Source organism: Centrocercus urophasianus, unplaced genomic scaffold (genome assembly GCF_019232065.1).
Source record: "Centrocercus urophasianus isolate 14NV4802_14NV808 unplaced genomic scaffold, USGS_Curo_1.0 seq_12, whole genome shotgun sequence".
Classification (NCBI taxonomy): domain Eukaryota; kingdom Metazoa; phylum Chordata; class Aves; order Galliformes; family Phasianidae; genus Centrocercus; species Centrocercus urophasianus.
In genome coordinates this window covers 36,847,116-36,869,760 of record NW_024884364.1, presented here as the reverse complement: position 1 = coordinate 36,869,760, position 22,645 = coordinate 36,847,116, and the positions used below count along the sequence as shown (strand labels likewise).

Below are 22,645 nucleotides of genomic sequence, written 5' to 3'. Positions count from 1 at the left end.
GGAGCATATGCTAACAGAATATGGTTATTTTAACATGCAACAAAACTTTACAGAAACACTGTCTTGAGCTGACAATTTTCATTGCTGAAATCAGTCATCCCATTTTATGGGGTACACGATATTCTGATTTTTATGCTTGTACAGTGTGTACAAATCATGACCACTCAGAATTGAGGAAAAATACCTAAGTTATATTTGGGAAGAAATGCACAGCTTGGGATATTGCTTCAAGATGTAAATTGCTACAGCGCTTTGGTGTTGAGCACAGACATGCTGGTAAATAGCACAGGCCTTAGTGTGCCTCCTTTGCTGTCTCGTGTGCCTTAGAACTCATTGTATTTCCTACTGAGTCATTATTTTCTACTAGAGGTGAATGGCTGATTGTTCAGTGTTTGTTGATCTGTTTTGTTCAGGGATTTTTCTACCACAATGCTGACAGTCAAACATTCAGAAATGATCATTTGTTTTACAGTCTACGGTCAGATACATCAGCTTACTGTTGGAGTATGATGATTAGCTCAGCTATATTGCAGTCTGTCCACAGCACAGACTACTCTTGGAGGGTGGGAAGAGGAGGGTACATGTTAATATAGATTCCTGAAACATTAAGCATTAGTGTTACAACTGAGATGATATCTGTGGGGTTTGTGTTCTTGCATTGGTGTTTGTGAATATATATGTATGTATATTTTAAATGTATACCTGTATGTCGTCAGAGCAGTGTCTTCCATAAGACCAGTCCTCCCTTTAGTGAGGTTCTTGAAGACTGAAAAGCATGAAATCCTAAGTAAAAAGCTGGGTAAAGGAATAGATGAGTCAGTAGCGAGTCAAGATGTATGTGTAGTGTTGCCCAACCCTCTTCAGTTTTATTAGCTGGCTTATGAAGCAAAAAAGATTGATGTCCTTTTCTGCATCTGATCCCCTTTTCCAAACAATTTTTGAACTATTTAGTTGATTAGAACCAAGAATGTCAGAGAGTAGAGGACTGAAATTTAATGGGTGACCTGAGTAGTTTTTCTGTGGTGGGAAAAGTCTGTTCTGTGGGCTTGACTTGTGTGTTTCCCTGTGTAACAGCAGAGCATCACTGCCTGCATTAGCCTCTCGTTCAGCCTGTATTGAGGTGCTGTGGCAAGAAACTTGCCATGAGCTGTGGGGACACAGAGGCAACAGGAGGCTTGCAAATGAAGAAGTTTGGGCAGATACAGAGATGGGGAGAAAAGGCAGAGTAGTGTTTAAAAAAAAAAAAAAAAAGACATGTTTGTAGGAAAACTGACATAATTAGTTCCAGAGATCTCCAGATATCTGTAATTGCTGTAAGAATCTAATGTGGACTGTTGAGGATCATAAGAACCACACCTGAAAGATGCAATACCTGTTACAGGGACTTTTTTCAGTTTCTTGGAGTCTTAGCATAGGTAGGGATGGTCTGCTGAGAAAAATTAATGCTGCAGGAGGAGGCTGTATACCTTTTTTTTTCTCTCAGAATATAAGCCCTCTGCTTCTGTGACCCTACTATGCTTAGAAATGATACACCAAACGTCATGGTGGTGAGACTTCAGAGTGCTTTAATTCAATTTGCATTTATTTACCTTTGCAGAGACGTGAAGAACTTGCTTAAAAATTAGTGTACTCTCCATTCCACATTTCCTTTAGTCCCAGACCTACAATTTTATTACAAGACTGGGGAGTGTTTGTAGAGCTTCATTTGTGAAAAGTTTTGCTGTCTGCTCTTGCTTAACAAATCAGTGCTGGAAGTCTTAACTTTCCCTGTTTATTGAAGCAGCTGCAGCCAACATTTGTGCACAGTTAGCGCTTTTTAGTGGAGATGTTTGCATATGAGGTTTTGGTTTTATGGAGGTTGAGGGCATGCATATGGAATGATATGTTGATGTGTAACTTGACCTCTGAAGTAGAACTGATGCTAATCTTTAGGAGTTGGTAATTCATTAGTAAAAAAATCTTTAACCTCATGTGATGTTCTGCCAACTTGGTTAGATAGTTGCAATGTTCTTGTCCTTCAGTTAAAGCTTTTATTTTCTTAACTGAAACTACTGAAGATTCCAAGAAACTGAAAACAGCCCCTCAAGTAGCCATTGCAGCTTCTTATTGACTGTCTGGTGGCTGTACTGTGATTCAGGCTGTTTCATGGCTGTGTATCTTTTTGTCTTTTCTCCTTCCAAGATGTGGATAAAGTACGTGCAAGTTTGTGTAGGGCTGGCTGGGATCCTTGAATGTATTGCAGGTTCTTTTGCCAAATCACAGGTCTTGCTTTACCTTTGATCTTAATGCATCCTGTTTTAATCAGCAACAGACTTTGAATGATTTCGTAGGTGTTCACTGAATGATTTCCCAAATCTGATCCATAGAATAAAGTTGGTTTCATATTCTCTGCAGGGTGAATTTGAGTCCTAGGTAAGATACAAGCACTTTCAAGTTGTAAAACAGGTTTCAGATCAGTTTAAAATGAAACACACCCATTTTATATCATATTTTCATTTTCTGAATATGGAAAATTTGAAGTGCTCACCATTTCTAAGTCATTTTTAATTGGATAGTACTCTTACACTGCTGAAGTTATTATTCATGTGGTAATGATACAACTGAAAATGGAGATTAATCGTAACCACAGGGTTTCCAACATTGATACAAAACATTTATCTTGATTCCCACGTATTACTATAAACTTTTCCCAAGTTGATCATAATCCACAACTCAACAGGATGTTTCCTTTTTCGTTTTCAGATTTGATATTTGCAAGCTTTGTGCCTTGACAGTGATCACCATGGACAGTGGTAAGTTTAACTTGGTGATGAATGTGCATTCTGTATTGTTCCCCATGAAAGAGGTATTAGCATCCCCCAGAATTGTCCTCCTCTCAAAATCCTAGTCAGTTTGCATGAAAGTCTTTGCAATGGAACTGATTTTAGTGTTACGTATCATGCAGATCTTTGTCCACACTAAACTGAATTGGAATTGTACTGCTGTTCTAACATAGAATTATGATCTGCATGTAATATTTAAGTATGAGAGTGGTAAGGTGCTGGCAGAGGCTGCCCAGTGAGGTGGTGATGCTCCCGTACCCCCGGAGGTGCTCAAGGCCAGGTTGGATGGGGCTCTGGGCTGCCTGGTCTGGTATTAAATGGGGAGGTTGGTGGCCCTGCATGTGGCAGGGGGGTTGGAGATTCATGATCCTTGAGGTCCCTTCCAGCCCTGGCCATCCTGTGATTCTGTAACCTGGCTGCAGAACAGAGGACACAGAGCTGATTTCCAGCTTTGTGTCCTTCAGTTTGTGTTCCTAAGCTCATTTGAGTAACTTTAGAATCTCACTGCAGACATCGCTTTTCAAGCTTTACAAGTGAATTCTCAAAACATTTTTCAACCTCTCTCCCCTGTGCAAATCAAATAGTTTTATTAATATCACCAGCAGAAAGATTCACATTTATTAGTAGGTTCAGTTTTCAATTTCAAGTGAAATGCTTATTTCTGCTATTTGTGGCTTTTATATCCCTGAGTGCTGGTAAAGAGACAGAAAATGGGAGCATCAGCAGTAGTTTCAACAGAGCTGGCTTTGGTGACCACAGTGCCATGGACTTTGCTTTTGCAGCATTTCTGTGTCAGAATATTTTTCCCACACCACTGCAGCCTGTTTTTCCTTCTCTACAGACCTGAGGTCAGTTTTCTTTAGTTGTGACATCTTCAGCTGGCAGGCTGACATACTTATCCTCGCACATCCTTGCTTAATTTTTCTTAGTTCTAGTTGCATTTCACCTTGCACAGGTTTTCCTGAGAATGTATTATAAATTGATCTGGATGAATTACTCTCTCCAATAATATTGTCAAACTAAGTTTTTTTAATAGTTTTTTGATTCAAAAAACTTTGCTAAAAACCAAGTATTGTTTACACACAGAGCACTATCTGGAGTAGCATCAAAATGATTGTTTCAATCTTTATCTTGTATTTGTTAGTTGATCTTAAAGTGAAAAAGTAAGCTTAATTATACTACTCTTATTCTAACCATGTCATTTTTTCCTAATCGTTTTCAGTTTCATATTAACAGCTGCATTGAATTCAGCAACATCTTTGTTAGGTGGGCATCCAACCCAAGGAGGATTTTTCCACACTCCTATGCAGTTTTATAACTGAATATTTCCATGATGACAGTCAGAATACTAAATCAGTGTGGTTTCTGCAACATGGTACCATTATCTTTATACACGAGAAAGTGACAGATTCTTACTAAATCATTACATTTGTCAGTGCCTGCATCAAAATTGCTTTGATCGGTGCATGTATTTTTTTCATTGCTGCTTTTTTATTGACTTCTCAATAGGCATTTAAAGTAATTATGAGTGTGCAGAACTTTATAAATGTCAGATCAAAACAAGCAAATGAACAATGTTGTACTTCGTTCTATCTAGTCTTACAAGGTCAAAAACTGTTCCTGATCTTGGTCTAATCTTATTTGATCTTTTATCAAATAGATTCAGAGTTAACGCACGTGGCTTAGCCTTCTCAGTGGGTTTTTTTTTGTCTTTGTATGTATTGTGACAGAAGAGAGACGCATCCTGAATTGGTGGGAAGGGGAGTGTGGTTTTTCTTTTAGAAAAGTATTTTAGAAATATTTAGCAAAATATTGGCCATTCTTGAAAATTGGATTGTTTTATGTTTGGGCAGCTTTGAACAGCTTTGCTGTTCTTCATCAGTGTATTTTGCAGTACAAATATATACTTGTTTTTGGAAGCAGGAATTGTATGTACTTCTTGAGAGCCAGTAGTTTCAAATCAGGATGTTTTCAGCTGTTTGTGTTTTCCTCTTTATTCCTTTTCCCTCTGCATCCAGTACGAAGCTGTTACAGTTTCTCTTCTCTCTTTTCAAGGATGAACTCTATCTATGAAATGAGATTCCTTACGTTTTATCCCTTGAAGGAGGGGAAACTTGATTTACGATGCATTATCTACTCCTTGTGACAGCACTTAAGAGAGTCAGGTCTGTAGCTTATCTTGCTTCAAGAAAGCTCACAAGAAAGGTTGGTGAGAAGTAGGTTGAGAACTGGCATTCCCAGTCGCGATTGCATGGTGGCTTCCTGGTGTCACCAAATCTTTCATCTCCCCGCTTTTGGGTGATTGCTGAGGCATGTGGAAAACAAGCCAATTCTTCAGGCCTAGAGAGGAGTCAAGACAATTGTGTGAGGAGACAGAAGCCATCCCTGTCCTTCTCTTTGGAGGAGAATTTTGAGTATTAGTTTGTTATTTAGGCAGTGAACTCAACACAGTAGGAAACGCCGTGGTGGCTATCAGAAACCAAAGTTGCAAAAGGCAGATGTAGATCTGTATGCACAGAGACTCTGGCAGCATTGTGAATAAGGTAATTTATACGGTGCGTGAATACCACATGTATTCAACTGGAAGTGGAGGAATGACTGATTATCTTGGAGTTTGATCTTCAAAAACCTAATCCTTTGCAAAAGGAAGGTGATTGTCTAATGAATTTTAGCAAAGAGATTACAACGCGCATGCTGAATAAAATGAAATTAATGTGAAGTAGATAAGCCTAATTGTAGTAGTATTCCCACTGCTGAAAAATGCTGCCACATCTAACTTCAGTAAAGCAAAAGTGTAGTGACCTATCTTTGTAGACTTGCAGGCATCCTTTTTTACTATTCAAATAAGAGGATTAGGGTAGAAATAGAAGACTGATTCATATGAAATCATAGATAAATCATTGTTTAAACCATTTGGTCTCTATCTTTCTGCAGACAGTGAGAGTTTTGTCTTCATAAGCTAATCAGAGGTCCCAGATTAGCTGTAAATGAACCAGTGCAGAAATGGTAGCACTGATGAGGAAGACAGTATGAGTATGTTAATATGGCATTGCATTGAATTGTTAGCCCCTATTGCTAGCAGTGAGAGCCCAAGAACAGTGTTGCATTGATACAGTGTTCTTGCTTCCTGACCTGAAATACCTGAGGATTTTCTGTGTTGTTCACTGCTGGTGTACCTTTAGAGTAACTCAGCCTGCTGGATTTTGAAGTGTTTCAGTTATTACATGTTACTGTAAAAATCATTAGGTCAGGGAATTTGAGGGAAGAATGGAATCTTAAAAGAGCTGAAAATAATCTTCTCCGTGAACAGAAAACTAAGGAAAGCAAAAAAAGAATAGCTTTATCAGAATTTCACTTGTCATTTGGCGTTATTTTATTTGCTTCAGCAAGTAAGGTGGGGTTCCATGAATTATGTAAGAAGATGCAGTGAGCCTGCTTCCCCTACACCTCGAAAAGAGTTGATATTTCGTGGCTGACATTTCTGAAATAAAGGCAGAAAGTCTGCTTCAAAGTTGCGTAAGAAAACAGATGGGATTAAACTTTGATAAGTGGTGCTGTTCTGGTGTATACAACTGGGTAATATTCGGAAATATTTGTAGCATCAAAGACTTCCTGAGTATTCTAGCTGTGTTGCCCTCAAGCAGTTGCAAATATCTCCTTGGATGTTCGCAGACAGGTTTTTGTTTGTTCTGTGCTAGTTTGAAAAATCATTTTCACTGAGCACGTGGCTGTCTCTTCTGGGCACAGGCTGTTCTTAGGCACAGGCTTCGGTCTTGTTTAAGCATATAGGAGCACGATGCTGAATAGGGATCCAACACATTTTTGATTTAGCAATAACTACTGAAGTTGTAGACCCAAATGTTCATAATAGTGAACAAAACAGAAAAGGCCTTTTATCCTATTAAATAAAGGGGAAGACTTTGAAAAAGAATGTTGCCCAAATGGACATTTTTTAATAGTTTCACCATGAGGTTTTGGGAATGTTTTAGTAGTGACCGTTATTTGCTCTCCTCTTATTCAGTGTTCTTAACAGAGGACAAAGCCAATTCTGTGTATAAAAGATACCGAAGAGCCAACAAATTTTTGGAAGAATTAAAGCAAGGTGATATAGAACACGAATGCAGAGAAGAAATTTGTACCTATGAAGAAGCAAGAGAAGCATTTGAAAATGAGGAAAAGACGGTATGTTTTGTTGTCTATATATAGATGGGGGGTGAGGTATCTTGCTATTAATTTGTGAGATATGGTGAATACTTGTGTATTTTCCTATATTACAGTAGATTTGTTTTCCTTTTGACTTGATTCTTTAAGTAACTGAGGTCTGCATTGGAGATGGATAGACCTCACAGCAATAAATTTGGAATCTTTTCTCCAAATTAAAAAAAATTTCAAAGGGAAGTCTCAAAGTAAACTTTGCTCATAAAAGTTTTATGCAGGTTGGCAGCTTGGGGAATATCCACTTTCCTTTTCTTCCAACTGTCATTATCTTTTATCATTATCTCTTTGGCAGCACTACTTACCTAAATAGCATGTGTCCTATCATCATGCACTTAATCCTAACCTCCATATCACAGATACTATTGTTTTTCTTGGTTGAAATGATAAGAGTTGTGACTGTTACAGGGAATGTATAGGAGCAGAAGTCAGAAGTCTTTGTTTATCTCACACCTTAACTTATTTATTGAATACGTTCACGTAAGATGAGTGAGTGAAAAATCATTCTACTCAAAATAGGGACTATATCCCAGAGGCTGGCATAGCTGGCTAGAATGTTCTGTGGCTGGGATTATTCATAGTCTTAAAAGTAAACAAAGACAAGTGGCCTTCTTGAAGTTAACTTCTGCAGACCCTCACAACATACTGTTAAGCAGCAGCAATCTAAAACATGGGAAGGATAACAATTTTAATGCTGCCATATGTTATTCAAGGGCAGTGATATATTAACTTGACTGGAATGAAACAGATACTGCCCACACAGAATTGTGTAAGTCTGTCACTTTCTGTAATTAAAAGAAGCTTGTGGGCCAGCAGCTCTGCACGTAGTAGCTGCACTGTACGTTGTACCCAGCATAACTTAAATTGCCTTCCAACAAATAATCACAGCATGTAAGTTTTGATAGTGTTGCCTGACATATTTAATGCAGTAAAGTCAAGATATTTTTTTTTCTAATTCAATACAGACCTGAATGAAATTAGATTTATCCTCAAATTCAGTCCCAAAGTGGAGAAACAGCTGCTAGAAAATGTGACTTGGGAAATTAGCAGGCAAGGCCTCTGGGTTAATGGGCAAAGTGGCACAGAGAGCATTATGAATTTATTTTGGAACAACATGAGTGATGTGTCTGACTCTTCACTGGCTGTTTTACATTGAAAACAGCAACAGGAAAGCCTACCAAACATTTTAAGTTTCTGGCATCTTTTTGTTTCTGTCACACATAGGAAAGTGGAGAAGACAGAATGGAAACTTTCATTTGTTCAAATGAAGCAGTAGGATGTGTAGTGTTTCAATTCCTATTCTTTCAGAAGCTCTAAAATGCATGCACGGTCATGTTTTTTTACCTCCTAAAGTTGATGTGGCAATTCCCAATGATAGCACTGCGTAATTAAAAATAGTGTGCACAAAACTAACACAGTATCACTAATAGCCTAAATATGTTGACTAATGATAGGTCAAACTGATGACCCATGATAGGACCCAAAGAAGCAGTATGAAGTGTGTCAGAGGAAGGTCAGGTTGGGTATTGGGAAAAGGTTCTTTACCAGGATGTTGTTTGAGCACTGGAACAGGTTCCCCAGGTCAGTGGTCATGACACCACACTGCCAGAGCTTAAGAAGCATTTGGGCAGCCCACTCAGTCACAGGGATTGAATTTTAAATGTATCTGTATGGAGTTGGGTTTGATGGTCCTTGTGGGTCCCTTCCAATTCAGGAAATTCTATGGTTCTGCATTTCCTCTTGCTTCAATTTCTTTTAGTCTATTAAGTATTTAGAAACATTTTGTATTTCAGTAGATAGCCTTTCCATTGCAGAGGTGTTTAAGAAATAGTAAAATAGAAATGGTCACACTTACTATTATGCCATAACCTTATTGTCGCAGTGCAGAGAGAATTTCCAATAAGATCCTCTTCCATTATCCAGTCCTATTACTGTATCTGTTTTAGTTTAGCTGCTTTGATGTCGGTAGCTTGCCGATGTGCAGCCATGCCTGACCAGCCTAATTTACTTAGTCCTTTGTTTCCCAGCTATATCCATCCTTACAGCCATTTAATAATAGTTGATTTCTGGGGACGGAGGTGCTGTAGAGCGAGGTTATAATATAGCATGTTTGTAATAATGAAGATGCAGTGATTGTGTAGTATAGATAGACAGAAATTCAGGAAGATTACGGAGCTTATTTATCTCATGTGAACTTTGTGTTTGTATGATTGCTTTTTTGTATTTTTTTAATCTTGTCCACCGGGTTCTTCACTTCTCTGAAGTCTTCTGGGGAGGTGTACATCTGAGTTTGTAATATTAAAATAATATCAAACAGTCCCCTCAAGTTATATTTGGTGTTTTCTTTTTTGAAAGATACTTAGAAGGTAGCATTGTGTGCATTAAACATACATACGTAAATGTCAGGCAAATACTGAATGCCTTTCATATTGTGTAGGCTTGGGGATTTTCATATCTTCAGAAGTATAATGTAAAATGATACAGTTAATAATAAAGGTAATACTCTCAGGATAGCAAAAGCTAGATGGCAGGAAAGAGTTTGCAGAACTTTGTTGCACTGAGTGGAAAAAATGAAATTCAGTGTTGACAAATGTGATGTGCAATAGGGGAAAAGGGATCATTCCTCATAAATACATGTATGTGTGTATATATATAGATAGATATACACATGTGTATGTTTGCCTCAGGAACAAGATCTGAATTTATAGATTGTCTTTGAAGACTAGAATTTGTAATGCTTAGCAGTTAAACAAAAAGAAATAAAAGACTGCATGTTAAGAATCCTAGGAAGGGAACAGAGAACAAAATGGGAAATGTGGGAAATGTAACTACGCAATTGTTCACTTGAATCTTGAATGTGTCATGTATAGCTTTAAAAAGCAAATAAGTAGCTGAGGAAACTCCAGAGAACCCAGGAAGCTAATTAAAGATATTGAAAGATTCAACTATGGATTGAAAACTGTTAAATCTGGGAACATGTAGTAGATGTCAGTAAGGAATATGAAGATTGAGCAGAGATGAATCATTTAACATCCTTCTGACAGTGGAGCTTAAAAGGGTCTCAAAGGAAATAAAATGCAGGTTCAGAGCAAATAAAAGCATCTCTTCTCACCTCAGGTAGTAGAGCTGTGTGACTGGCCGCAGGAAGAAGCTTACATAGCTTCAGAGAAGATGAAAACAACTGGGGAACATTGAATAAAAGGGTTCAGCTTTATCTAGTGGGAGTTCTTGAAGTACGAATATGTGAAAGCTGCGAGAGTATCACTCTCTACTTATGTCTATACTCTTCTTCTGACAGTCTGTGTTGTTTGTTGTCAGAAGGTAATAAATTAGATGACCCCTACTCTTCATCCTGTAAAACTATGCATATGTAGAAGGTATAACCAGATAGCACTGTATGTGATCACTAGGCAGCTGTCAAAGGTTGTTGGGAGGCTCAAAGTTTGGCAGAAAGTGACTGTGCAAGACACCTGGGTGTGATGGAAGCTCATTTCTCATACATTAACTCTGGTTTTAAGGTGATACAGCATCATTTAAAAAAAAAAAAAAAAAGAACAAAACCAAAACTCACATGCATTTATTCATAAGTGTAAAAAGGCTAAAGTGCCTAGGAAGCAACTCAGAACTTGCCAGCACCAGCTCTAAAATGCTGTGATCAAATAAGATGTCAGTCTGTGTGTGTCTAATTATGAATGCTGGGTAAATATCTGGAAGAGAAAATGAAAAACTGAAATTGAGGGTGAACCAGAAGAAGACAGTGTAGCAAGTTTGCTCACTTCCCTTTATTGCTTTTTTTTTTTTTTTGTATCCTTTACCTACTGAACTGATTGGCATACTATTAGTCCACCTAACAACAAGTCAGATGATTGACCAAAAGTCATTTGAGGCTGACAGTGCTGCCAAATATGGCAAAGGCCTCAACCAAAATTCTCAGCAGGGTACAAGACTCTTTAACTTTGATGTGGACCAGTGTTTGGTTCAGTGTTCACATCCAGTTGACTGAAGTCAGTTCTGTTCTAAATAGTGATAGTGAAATATTAGACATAAAGGGAAAAAGAATGTTGCAAATTGCCCATAACGATTTGTGTGTGATGCCCTTGAGGATTCTCAAGAGCTATTTCAAACTGGATTTGCCAACATGCAGTAAAGTAGTTCATAGCAGGAATCATACTAAATTATTTTAGGTCTTTCTCGTTGCACTTACCTGATGCTGTGGCCTACTTAATGTAGTTTTTCAGCCTTTTAAGACGTATCTCCTTCTCTGGAGATGTTCAAGACCTGCCTGGATGCCTACCTGTGCGACCTGCTGTAGGGAACCTGCTTTGGCAGGGGGGTTGGACTCCATGATCTCTAGAGGTCCCTTCCAACCCCTACAATTCTGTGATATGCCTTGCATTCCCAGCAGTGCAGTGCCTAAGGGTGAATGATTCTGGAGTGTCTTTTTCATAAATTACAAGTTCTTAGTTTCATCAAGTAAAAAGTCCTTTTTTGTTCCCCTGATTTAAGAGACCAAATGCTGTGGAAGGGATGTTTAAGTTTTCCAACTTTTAAATTACTCTTCAATATTCTGTATGAATTCTACAGTTATCTGCTGGAATTTCAGTATTTCTCCTCTTGTTTTTCCTTAGCAGATCATATGAACCCTCACTCTGTGCAAACTCATCAGAGTTCTCTGTGAATTTGTTTGGTGATGGACAGTACTTGACTTTAGGTGGTTTGTCCTCCTTGTGCTACCACTTTGCAGAGCAGCATAGCTGTGGGGTGACAGAGTAGGAGGAGGAGCTGCTTGGCAGTGAGAAACACAAACCTGAAGTGTAGGTTTCTTGCAGTTCTGGTAATTCTGGAGGGAAGGGTCTTTATGGTTCCCCTTGATACCAAAATCTTGAGTCTAGTACACTAGTGAGCTCTTTTTCAAAGTGAAAAATTGAAACATTTTTTCAGTGACTGTTCTTCTTCGTATTTTTCATCTGTGTGAAGACCTTTATTCCTGTCTCTGCAATACAGCCACAGACAGAAGCACTATAATTTTTGGCAGAGGAATGCATGTCCATAGTCCCTTGGCATTTCATTTGCTTTGCTTGTAAATGAAAGCGGACACTAAACTACTTCAATCCTTAAGGCAGTTTAAATTCTTACATTAAGCTCTTTATGCACCTGCCCAGTCATACCATTAACTTGACCACCCCCACAGCCATATAACCTACTGTGAACTAGCTGCCCTCCACTCTGAAAAAACAGCTTTTCTGCTGTTTTGTCACCCTGCAGGGTAACGAGAAGCAGTGCTGGTATTTCAGTTTCATGAAGAAGGTACAGGGATTTTTTCTCAGGTAGATACTGTTGAGCTAGAAGTAACATGGAAACATTAATAGAATACCAATTACAATTTATCACCTTACGTTAAAGAGGACAGGTTTCCTTACAGTCTGAAACGTAAAATGCATTGCAAGGTCAAAATTGGCTTTTTTTTTCTAAATTTTCATCTCAACCATCTTCTACTAGAGTCTTTGAAATGAAACATCCTTGCATAGTTTATTTGCTGACTTCCAGCAAATCTTTGCAGCTTTGGCCTCAGAAACAAATGCTATACCATCTCCTTGCTGCTTGTGAAGTAACAGAGCAGTGAATTGAGAAGCTTGGTTTCAATATAGAAAGCTGCCGTTAATAATGCTAATGAATCTTTTTTTCCTGCTTTAGTTGTGTGTTTAATATTTAGTTCTGTTCAAACCAGATGGAAAGACAATAGGTAACAGGTCTTCCTGGCTGTGTGTAGATTTGATGGGGAAAGGTGGGGTGTTTGTTTTTGTAGGACTCTCTTCCTATTATGAAGAGACAGAAGTCCTCAGTTGCAAAGCTCTGAGATCAGTTTGGTTATGTTATCTGTCTGTGTGACACACTGTTACATTGTTGTGTTATCTGTGGTGACGCACTGGAACAGGTTGCCCAAGGAGGCTGTGGATGCCCCATCCCTGGAGGCATTCAAGGCCAGTCTGGATGTGGCTCTGGGCAGCCTGGTCTGGTGGTTGGTGGCCCTGCACATAGCAGGGGGGTTGAAACTGTATGATCACTGTGGTCCTTTTCAACCCAGGCCATTCTATAATTCTGTGATTCTATATGATTAATGCTGTTCACGTGGTAGTAGTTATAGAATGTAGTCCTGAACTTAAAAGAAAAAAAAATAGATGTGTATATATATAAGATCTGATCTGTCTGTACACAAAGTCTGCAACCTGAGTGTATCATTGACTAGTTAAGAAATGGTAGTCATTTTTCCTGGTGAGAATTTTTAAAATACATTCTTGCAAGATGTTGTTACTTGAAATGGATGCTCACATAAATCTGAAGAGGTCACATCTCTGCATCTATAAAGGAGGCTGCAGAGTTCAGAGTATCTGGCATGGGTTTTGTTCTGCTTTATTTTTTGCTTTATGCATTGCTATAAGAAACTGTGGAAGTGTTTCTTGATAGGAGAGAGCGTGCATTACAGATGAGGTAGGAAAAACTTTTATTCATATTAGTTTTGCACAGCGTAGCACTGCATAGCAAATGGGAAGCTGATGTGATCTTTGTGCTCCTGCTTGTGCATGTTAGTAATGTAACGAGATTGCTTTCAAGTACTAGTCCTCCTTCATCTGTTTTTTCCTTTTTATTTTCACTTTTCACTGTTCCATTTATCTATAGCTGTGTTGCCGAAGTTTCTAGAGTGTAATAAGCTGTGTAAGTTCTCGTGCTGCTGAAGCTGTATTTACCTATAAACAGAGGATTTGAAGCAGCTCAGAATAGATTGACAATTGCTTTATGAGCCAGAGGATGGAGGAATTCTGAACTGACAATACAACATAGTTCTGCTTTGCTAAGATGGTTTGTCATTCCAAAGCAGTCAAACTGTATTAGTGTATTATGGTTAAAAAAAAAAAAAAAAAAAGGTAATAACTTGGAGCTTGAGTGGTACTGAAAAACTTAGATCCACTACATGGCTGATGTGCGTGCTGCTTAGATTTTTTTATTCCTGTCTGTCTGCAGATTTGTAGATATTAAACTGTCAATACAGGATTATTACAAGTAGAGCAAGGAGTTGGTGTTTGAAAAAAAAAAAAAAAGTCTTTTGCTTCTGTAATCGCGTCAGAAGAAAATTTTATTTTATGTGCTTATTCATATCAGTTCTCGTATTGATCATCAGTATTTGAAATGCTATTTTTTTCCTCATTCGTTTAAAACAGTTTGAATAAAGTCTTTGGTTTGGTCTTTTGTTTTTAATGTCTTACCGTTTCTGACTTATCCTGTCTTGCTCTTCTAGAAGGAGTTCTGGAAAGTCTACAAAAATGGACTTCAGGGAGAAAGTAACACAGGACATAGCTGGTATTCATTTTACCTTGCATTTCCATTAATCATTGGCCTTTTTGTTATCCTCATTGTCGTTTTTGTCATATGGAGATGCCTGTTTAAAAAGAAACCGCGCAGACAGTCGGTGTACGCGCACAGGGGAGCCCACGAAGCGATAGGTGATGGTGCTGTGTCTGACGGCAGAGGTTCGCTCCCGCAGCCTCTCAGCATTGTTCATTCCCCACAGGAGGAAATGTTTGAAGTCAGTGGGCTCTCTCCGGGAGGCCTGAGCTATGCGGATACACGATCAGACTCAATATCCACAAGGCTGTCAAACTGTGATCCTCCTCCTTCGTACGAGGAAGCCACTGGTGAAATCAGTGTGAGAAGAAGTGAAGCTGAACCGCACTTAGATCCACCCCCACAATATGAAGACATTATGAATTCTTGTTCAGCCAATGCAATTGCACTATCTCCTGTTACCACCAGTACGAAGTAAAACAGGAAGAATGCTTCTGGACTTCAAAACAAAACACAAAAACTAATCGTTCTGTTGCACTTTATCTTGGCTTATTATGCATTTCTGTAATTTAAGCAACCTGTATAATGAACTTCCCTTTTGTTTTAGGTTCACTTGTTCTTTGAGTCACAGGTTTTTCTTTTCCCTTATAACAGTCCTTAGAAGATAAGGAATCTGTATTGTGAGCACAGTGCAGGTACAGAGATGGTACTCTGTCATTATTCTCAAAAGTATCTCTGATTTGAGGGATGTTGCTTGTTTTATTCTGTATGCTGACCGCATTCCCCACAAGATTTGTGGAATCCCCTTCTCTTCTTGCTGCAGACTCTTGGAATTGCCTGAGGTGGGGAATCCTTAAGAAACATTCTAGAAATTTAGTTATGCTAAAGCAAACTAATTTTACAGTATTTCCTCTTGCCTGGTTGGTTCCTTTTTCTCACCTGGGATTTTTTTTACATGCCACATTGTATCTTGGGCCCTCAAATGGCCGAGAGCCATATGCCTTGGTGTTCAAAACCAATATATGGTTAGACTCTGCTGGCTTCATAGCAATAAATTCAGAGCCCTAGCAGAGGAGAGAGATTCTAAAGCTTTTTCTGTTAGAATTTATGTTTAGAAGCTAGTAATTCAAGACAGTAATTAGTGAATCTGAGTACTTTTTTTTTTGTTCTGCTTTTCTTCTGTTTTCTATCTGTCTTTATTTGTTTATTCTAGGGCTGAGAACTGTGTGTGTGCTACTTTCACAGCTTGAAAGTTCACTCAACATTAAAGAATGAAATACTGAAGAATGAATAAGATCCTTCTTGTTTGGAAGTAGATACCAAAACTACCATAGTCTTCACTGGCACCAGGATTTCCTCCATTATCCATAAACACTTAAATCCAAAGATACTTCTTTCCCTTTTAAAGGGGGAAAAAAAAAAAAGGTATTCAGTATACAACTTTTTTCCACAATAATATGACCCCATTCTCAAATCCTGATATTATTTTGCTTCTTGCATACTTAAATGTATCACCTGCACACCTTTTGTTACTGGCTATGGAAATGCATTGCAGAGAATTTTGGTAACTTCAACTAGAGTATTTATTGCTGATTTCACATTTGTTCATTCAAGTAAGAGGTGCTGGAAAGCATTGGTAATCTAGGCTAACTCCACAAATGTTGTGGCCAGGGTAGCTCTGCTATTTCCAGGTGAGAGCTGTGCAGTCTACCTGATGCAGGGCAAAGCCATGAGGAACCTCTGTGTTGTATTTCTAGCAATGCAACACAGGCATAAGCCCGAGCTTTAGTTTGGAGTGGGTTTTTTTTGAAGCTGTAGAGATTTCTGTCAGATTTCATACAAGTTGATTGAAATTCTATACGAGCCTCTGTTTCAACTGCTTTAGACACCAGTGATAGTTTAGCTGGTGCACACTGTGGTTTGCTGATTTACTTTTCTCTATTTGATTTAAGAATTTATTGATCAGTTTAGCTTGTGAATATTTATTTTGATTTTTCTTCTCTCATCAAGGTGGCAAGGCATTAATTTTAGTATGTTCTGTTTTCTGCTAATGAATTAGCACCAACTGAAATGGATTTAGAAGGACCACTGTGAAATATCAGTGCCGTCCATTTGAAGTTGCTGTTAATGTGCTCAGTTAATTGCCTGTTGGCATCTATGATCTTGTGTGAGTCTGATCCATCTTTCTCCTAAGCAACTTTGTAGAAGATTGCTGAAAAGAAATGGATAAATATGTGGGTGTGCATATGCACACTTCTGTAAGAATTCAATATGGTAGTTTGAAATGAAGTTATGATTCTGTGATTAATTTTATATTCTCATTTTTGGCAAAGAGTAGGTGACCTAAGATCTCTACTGGGGGTCTTAAGTTGCAAAAGCAAATTTATTGGAGTTAATGGATGGAGCTCCAGGCCAAACTGTTGTCAGAAAGATGACTCGTATATTCATTATTCATAATGGATATCGAGCAGATAAGTACAATATATTTTGGACTCTCTAACCTTTTGAAGTGCTTTTAGCTCTTAGGTGAAGTCCTAAATTGCCACTTGTAGAAATTTAAGCTCCTTTTATACTGAGCAACAGTTATACTGCCTTTGGCCAGACATTACCAAAACAAAGTGCCTCGTCTCAGTTGCAGGAGACACCTGAAAGTGCTGGTATTCATGTCTATGCCATATTGGCATCTCCTGTGCCTGCCATCACAGCTGGCGGTTTTAGCAGTAATTTTTTAGTTTGGAGATATGGTGTACCTGTAGGAAATGCCTGGAGATAACCCATTTCATGTTAGGTCAGCAGCTGTCACCCCCTGAGCAGGGGCAGTCTGGTTTAGAGGTGAGCCACCTTTTTTCCCTACTTTGTTGGTCTGTATTCCGTTACCAGTCTTAACAACTTTCACGTTTCTGTCTCCTAAGAAGAGTATGTTACTGCATTCTGTAGACACTTTGTGCAGTGCAAACATGACAGTTGTCCTTCCAGGTAAAGTCACAACCAAATATCTGAAATGATCTGTGACTAGAATTTATTGGATCATGCCTTTTCTGCATCCATGCACGTGAAATGTGAATGCCATCTAGGGCTATAAATTTACATCTTGGCATGAATAAGCTTTCATGAATAAACTAAACTTGTGTGTGCCAGTTATCTAAATGTTTCCACTGACACATGCAGCTTTCTTCTTGTTGGAGTAATGTCAAAGTACCTAATATTTTGTTTTACTTTGTGAAATGTGGGGAAATAACTTAAGTCTTGGGGAGAGCTGTTCTGATCTGGGGAAAGAATAACATTTCTTTTTGTAGCAGGTTTTCCTACAGCTTTGTTTTCCCAGGCACTTACTGATTCTTCTTCTCTTGTTGTTGCATTACCATGCCATAAACATTATAAATTTATAGTTGTATCTCTCTAAAGGCTTTCCAAGTCTGAATGCAGTACTGCCTTGACTAATGACGTGAATAGTCAGGATTCTGCTTTTCCCACTTTTGAATGTAACACTGAATTTCATGTATTAGGACTGAGATGATTTACCCACTAAAACAAATTTGTATTTAAATGTCACTTTGAGAAATGATGGAAATTAATTGTGCTTAGATGATGTTTAGCATTAGTGGAGGTTGTTCTGTCTTCACTGGGTGTAAATAACCTCTGATTACAGTATTGCATATTTAAAAGGGGTTTGGTTTACATTAAATTATCGTATTTAAACATTCTTGACTATGTTTGTAGAAAAAAGTTTTGTAACATTTCTTTTTGGATATGCAAAATAAAATTTTTTAAATGCCTTAGTGCTTCAAAACATCAATCCTACACATCTGCAGTATTGACTTTGTGCATTTAAGTGGCACTCTTTTAATTTCAGTTGATCACCAAATGTATTTAATCAGTTACAGGGAATCAGTTGTTTTATTTTGATAATTAAAAATAAATATGATTTTAAGGTAGGTGTTCTTTAACAATTCAGTCTCATTTTCTTATTAAATTTGTGAGTTGATTCATTTATAGCCATAGTTGAGTAGCAGTCACAAGCACAGGGAAAGCAGGAATTATGCTTTATTACAACAAGATGAACCGGTACACTGTAGAAAGATTTGTAGTCAAGAGAATCTGATTTCAAAGTTGGCTTCAGCCATTTCAAACTATTTTGCATCAGTTCTGTGATTCACTCCACATTGCATTAGTGATGATTTAATAGCAATCAAAAAAAAAATAAAACCTTTTATAGTGGCTCACGCTGGAAACTAAAGATCTCCATTCCAATCTACAAACTGTCTTCCTTATTTGCTCAGCTGCTGCTAAACAAGATATGTCCCTGGTATTTTTTCTAGCTTACTACTAGTGGAATCTGTTGCAGAGCTTAGTGAAATGTTACTGAAGATATGTCATGAATGTGTGCAATTTCACACTGGTCATAGAAAAACAAGTGCAAAAAAAAATTTAAAAAATGCAAGAGGAAAACCAATGGTGTGTGTGCATTTCCAAGCTGTTGTGTGTGCATACTGCAGCACTTTCTTCCTTCATAAGCTTTTATTTGCAGAGCTCAGAACTTTTCAGAGAAACAGAACACACTGTTTTCACATAAGTGGCCTTTGCTGTGCATGTACATGTTCAGGATTCTGACCATGCATCTGTCAGCATTGTTTGCGCATGGTTCAGCGCATGATTGCCTCTGCATGCCTGGCTTCCAGCTTTGAAACTTAGAGGGTATAATGTTTAACTGGTGTCATGAATCTTGGTGTCTATAGAAATCAAATCACCTCACCAGGTTACTTGGTGATGAATGTTCATTATTTATTGTTTTGTATGCCTAGAGCACTGTTCCCTGTTGTTCTTAATCACACTGATAGGTTCCTTTTTATCTTTGTATAATGTGGACCTTGTAAATATTTCCTGGTGCTGCCTACTGGTGTTTAAAGAGAAGCTACGTTAGCTGAAAATGGGGAAGGTAACATCTGCACTATTTCATTGTTTGCTGCACGAAGGTTTGATTAATTTGCTGTGGGGTAATTGAACTTTGAGCTTTGCCAAAAAGTTGAACTATGCTTTTCCTCCTGAAGCAGGAGCTCAGTAATTGTATTTTTGACTTGGCAGTGGGCTATTGAATGCTAGCTAACAAGTTGGTGCAAGAATGCCTTGCATATATTTTCTTGATTATATGACAGTATGTGACATTTATTTACCATTTAGCACTAGGCAGTGTTTGCTGTAATGTTAGTATGTGTTCTCTTTCTCTATCCTGTTTCAGTGTGTTGTGCTGCAGTTGTAAGCATACTGACTCTGCAGTTTTTCCCTGTCCTAAAAGCAACAAAAGCTAAGAATCAAAACTTGTAGCATGACCTACTGTCTCGTTTTCCAGGTGAAAGCTTTGCACATACTTGTGTGGTTCTTTGACCTGATTGAGCAGCTTAAGCAAAAAAAGAAACAAGCGCTTAAATGCCAGTAATGAAATCTCTGCATGAGGAGTAATCTGTACCAAGCTGTCTCCCTGATCTTTCAGTGACATGGGATGTTTTCTTGTAGAACAGACCCTGGATCAATTTCATAGGTCAGGGACTGTGAATTTTATTTTGCTTTACTTTCACACTCAGCTGTTGTCACAGGCACAGCAACTTTGCTATGCAGAAGGATTCCCTTGTTGAGTCAACGATTGCCTGCTGTGAGGACTGTGCATATAAGGGACCTAAACTCTTCTATTTTCATGCCTTGTCCTCTTACACTTAGTCACACCCAGTGCAGAGTTTCAGTGCTGGGTGAACATGGAGAGGCTGAATGTATGCATGAGTGGCCAGATACAGGCATCAGTCTGCTATTATACCTTATGAGGCTCTGGCTGTTATATGTGAGCTTTTAATTGCCTTTCAACTTTTACTTGTAAAAAAAAAAAAAGCATGATGATGTCTGGGCACATGTGCATGTTCGTATAGTAATGGCAGTAGGTAACACTGAGCATATTCCTCTATGAAAGCACCTAACACATGGAGAAGATCAAAGGTAAACATAAGCTTTAAAGTGAGAAAAACTGCTTTCAATGAAGGGGAAAAAAAAAAAAACTGTCCTAAGAATTGAGGCTGAATCTACATTTCCCAAAGTTTGGCACAGCACCAGAAATGGGTGCTGCGGCTGTTTGTGGTGTGGGCAGCAGCCTGTCTGCTGGGCTAGCGAGGTGTGTGGGCTGTGGGAGCAAGGCAGTCATCCCAGCAATTAGCTAAATCCTGTAATTGTTGGTGCTCTTGCTGGTTCTGCCACAATAAGCACAGTGTAATATTTTAGATCCTATTCTCTGGATGTGAGTGCTTACCAGAATTTAAGGTGGCAGAGGCACGGGGCCAGCTGAGAACAGCACATTGTTTTGACTCTACGTGCTCACAGTGTTCTCCTGTGAGCTGGGCACATGTTGGCCTCATCTGAACTGTGCCTGTCAGCCACACAGGGCCTGCCTGACACCGTGCCCTGCAGAGCATTGATCACTGCTCCAGAGAGCCTGAGCTGGACAAGGCAGCCAAAGCAGGGCTATGAGTGTAGCTGTTACTGACTATGGCAATTGGTATTGGCTTCTCTGTAACTCTTTTACAGCCAATCTGAGCTCCAGGTATGTTTTTTAAACAATGTAATAACATGCAAAATGAAAAAATGTCTAGCATGTTTACTCAGCGATGCCTAGTAATAGGAAAAGTGTAGATGCTCAGCTTTTCTATTTTTTCTCGTCTGCTGATTTTTGCATTTTATTTAATAACGCTCCTTGTTCTGTTCCCCCTCCTAAAATCTTCTAAATGCCCTTACATCAAATTGCATGAGAGCTGGTACACTCGTGCATGTCCTTTAGAAGAAATATAAGTTCAGAAATGTTGTCTGATGTTGTGCTCACTCCATGATTATTTTTCAGCCTTATAAAATTTATAGCTTAATTTCCCTTCTCTTACCCTTTTGTGCTGCCACTTCATTACCTTCCAGCCTTTGCACTCTGTCAGCTTGGTTTTCTGAAAACACTGCCATCTCCCTCTTTTGCAGAACTGATCAAAAGAAGATTTTCTTTCCTGCATGGTGCTCTCAGCTTTCAACATTTGCTGTTCCACTTCAACCCAGAATTGACTGCCTTAAGACTCTTCTCAAATTCATGATGCCAGTGCCAAGTCAGTGGCATGGTGCTTTCAGTGACCCATAACCCATAGGAAGTCTGGCTCTGATCCTCACCTTGCGATTCACCCACACCTCCGGAGCAAGGATTTGTACATTGCAATGTTTTCTGCATTGCAGGATCTTAGGTTGATTTGCACATCAGATTAGGCTGATAGCCCTGTCACTTTCAAACTTCAGAACCTCTTGAAATTTCCTATTTTATATATGGTTTTATGTCTATAGTGAATTTAAACTACTTATAATAAAGTTAGTTTACTTAATTCACTTCCTGTGTGTTGCTGGTAAGCACACCAGTAATTTTCTGCTAAGGTATGTCAGCAGGGTGGGTTTTGATCTGCTGGTGACACCAACCTTCCCATTCTACTTCCTGGATTACAAATTCCACGTGGAACCTGAAAAATCTTTGCTAGTGCAGGTTTTGTTGCTTGTTTTCATCAAAGCTGGTATTGTCTCATGAGTAACTTTAACTTCACTGAGTTACTTTTCAGTATGGAACAGTTTATTAAAAAAAAATAATAATCCAGAGCAGCAGTGGTTGATGGCTCTGTGCTTGACTGCAGTGATGTCTCCTAGCAACTTGGCTGAAAAATGAACGTCCAGCAGGGATGCTCTAATTGCTACGTAAAACCATATTTCTCCTGATGAGGCTAACTCAACCATTTATTTCACCGCTGTCCTCTGCGCTAAATGTTGTGCCATACTGTTGAAAACACTTCCCAAGTGCAGCTTTAAAGGTATAAGACCCTTTCTCAGCCTTCAGTTTTGGGTGCAGTGTGTTTGCAGAGTGTCCTCTCCGGCTGCTAGCGGAGCAGTGCCACCCCACATCACCACATCACTCATTTCCCTCCAGCCTGCCCATCCCCAGCAGCTTTTCTCTGACAGGGCTTGCAAATCGTAGAGACCTGCAGTTTTATTGTTGAATGCAGGTTTTGCAGTTGTGGCCTCTTTTCTGTCTTGGTAACCATGACAAATGCTTGAATACAGTCATCCTCATAACTTTTTTCTTTTAAAGAGACTGTTGTTGTGAGTTGTAAACAAATGCTCCCCTTCAAGATTTCACAGGTCGTGTGACCAAAGCTTATATGGAAAGTACTTTTCAGTTGACGAGGGGGTGCAATGACAGCACTGCAAGATCTACA

At 38.8% G+C, this 22,645-nt stretch overlaps 1 protein-coding gene across 4 annotated transcripts in view; it reads left to right on the top strand.

Annotated features, from left to right (window-relative positions):
* PRRG1 (proline rich and Gla domain 1) overlaps positions 1 to 18,155 on the top strand; it is a 29,462-nt gene extending 11,307 nt beyond the window's left edge. For all 4 annotated transcript variants that reach the window (XM_042810092.1, XM_042810094.1, XM_042810091.1 and 1 more), the window contains exons 2-4: positions 2,743 to 2,792; positions 6,844 to 7,004; positions 14,332 to 18,155. In XM_042810092.1, the coding sequence (XP_042666026.1) occupies positions 2,783 to 2,792; positions 6,844 to 7,004; positions 14,332 to 14,856 (696 nt within the window). In that variant the 5' untranslated portion in view covers positions 2,743 to 2,782 and the 3' untranslated portion in view covers positions 14,857 to 18,155. The remainder of the gene's footprint in view (positions 1 to 2,742; positions 2,793 to 6,843; positions 7,005 to 14,331) is intronic.
* Positions 18,156 to 22,645: the final 4,490 nt, after the last annotated feature.